At 41.8% G+C, this 2,091-nt stretch overlaps 1 protein-coding gene across 1 annotated transcript in view; it reads right to left on the reverse strand.

The window, feature by feature from the left end:
* LOC101567085 (E-selectin-like) overlaps positions 1-2,091 on the reverse strand; it is a 21,301-nt gene that overhangs the window by 2,816 nt on the left and 16,394 nt on the right. Inside the window, exons 4-5 of the mRNA XM_012513301.2 lie at positions 774-959; positions 483-671 (exon numbers count right to left, since the gene is read on the reverse strand). Of these exons, the coding sequence (XP_012368755.2) occupies positions 483-671; positions 774-959 (375 nt within the window). The remainder of the gene's footprint in view (positions 1-482; positions 672-773; positions 960-2,091) is intronic.

Consider the following 2,091-nt stretch of genomic DNA (forward strand, 5'->3'; position numbering starts at 1 on the left):
ACACCGTTCTCTGACAAAACTAAACAAAAAAGGGGGATACAAATGAATAACCATTTTGTTTCTGTATATTCAAAATAGGATAGATATACAGCTGCATTCTCTTAATTCAGGAGATAGAGATTTTTGTTCTAATAGTGTTTGTGGACAGGATATCATGTCTGTATCTTGTACAATGAATAACCACTAAGATGAGAAAAAAAAGAATTAAATACAAGTAACAAGAAGTTTTTCCAGATTCAGATGTTACATTGTTTTAATTAATCTTTCCATTTCATGGATTGTGTGTTGCTTAGTGTCATTTAGATACTGCATAAAATTTAGTATATTTTTTATTGGAAAAAAAAGAAAGAAAGACAGGTGGTGAATGTTGCCCATCCAATCTCATACATACAATTAAACTGAACTTCTGGCCTCATTTGCACTGTTCACCAGCAAAGCGGCTGCTTCTCTAAAATGGAGCACATGGAGGGGCTGAGCCTCACCTTCACATGCTGGCGCTGGCTGTGTCCACTGCCCTTGTGCAGCGCATTCAATCTGGGCTGGTCCCTTCAACATGAAGCCCTCCTCACAGGTGAAGCTGCAGGATGACCCGAAGGCAAACTTTCCAGCAGAAGAGTGGCTGTAGCTCACAGAGCCATTCTGCAGCCATTGGATGGCATCGCATGTCACAGCTGTAACACGGTGTCAGTGTATCTCATGAGTCTGGCTTGCCCATTCCAAGTGTAGGTTGAGTAAGTGAAGGTTTGCAGGGTCTGGCAGAGCAAGAACTTTACCTTTACAGATTGGCTTCTCGTTGTCCCAGATCCCGGAGGAGGTGCACTGCACATTCACAATTCCCACTAGTTCAAATCCTTCCTTGCACTCAAATGCACAAGTTGTGTTCCACAGAAATCTTTCAGGGCTTTGCAAAGAACGGATGACCCCATTGGTGGGTGCAGTCAAAGCATCACATTCCACTACTGCGGACATGAAAGGACACCTTGAAGTTTTACAGAAGAATGTTGTTTTTACTTCCTATTGCAGCTAATTACATTTATGAAACAGTAAGAAAGTTGCCTTCAAAGGATAGATCCAGAAAACCTACGTCCAGGGCCGGGGAGATGGCTCAGTGGAATAAGTGCTTCCCTGGTAAGCACAAGGGCCTGAGTTCAATCCCCAGTTCTGCAAACAAACAAACAAACAAACAAACAAACAAACAAAAAACCTATGTCCATTTGGGAAGTATAGGTAGGGGACTTTGCCAGGGATAAATGGTTAAACTGTAGGGTAGAAAGCACACTGCGTCTGTGAACGGTTAAACATCCTTGGCCAAAATACTTTGTTCCTGATTTGTTTTCCTCTAACATTGATATTCTAAATAAAGGCCAGAGAGTTCTCAGCTTCGAGGCTCTTCTCCTTGGGAATATTCCCTGTGGGTCTCTCTCTTGGACTGAATAAATCTCATCTGGAAGTGATAGTTTTAATCCTCTATGGTGCCTGTGATCATGAACTGCAACAGACATAAACACCCATAACAATGTTTTTGTTCTATTCCTATGGATGTTTTCAAATTATCTGATAAAGTTTTATTTTCACTATCCTGATCTCTTTTATCATTTCAGTGATGCAAAAGAATCTAGAGCAGGCTTTGAGATTAATTGCGGTAAAACCAAAGTGGACAAACAGGACTTTTAGCCTAGTGTGACCTAAAGGACTGATGTTTTAAAATTTGGTGGCCTAAATGAAGATCAAGAGAGAAAAGATGTTAGTCATGAAGTCATCTCTGGTGTGGTTTCAGGGCATCATGTTGTTCTCCCTTACCTCTCACCAGACTTCAGAACACCCATTTCTGTTTCTCTGTTTCTCTGTTTCTCTGTGTCTCTGTCTCCCTCTCTCTCCCTCAGTCTCTCTCCCTCAGTCTGTCTGTCTCTCTCTCTCTCTCTCTCTCTCTCTCTCTCTCTCTCTCTCTCTGTCTTCTAGGAGTTGGTCTGAGTACTTTCCCCATGCTATGTCCCAGCCTAGAACACCCATTTCAAACATGAACTGAAGCATCCCTCAAACCAAGCAGGTAACAGATTGTCCACATAGACATTGCTAAGAGAACACCTTTTA

Source organism: Octodon degus, unplaced genomic scaffold, assembly GCF_000260255.1.
Source record: "Octodon degus isolate 3935 unplaced genomic scaffold, OctDeg1.0 scaffold00423, whole genome shotgun sequence".
Taxonomy (NCBI): domain Eukaryota; kingdom Metazoa; phylum Chordata; class Mammalia; order Rodentia; family Octodontidae; genus Octodon; species Octodon degus.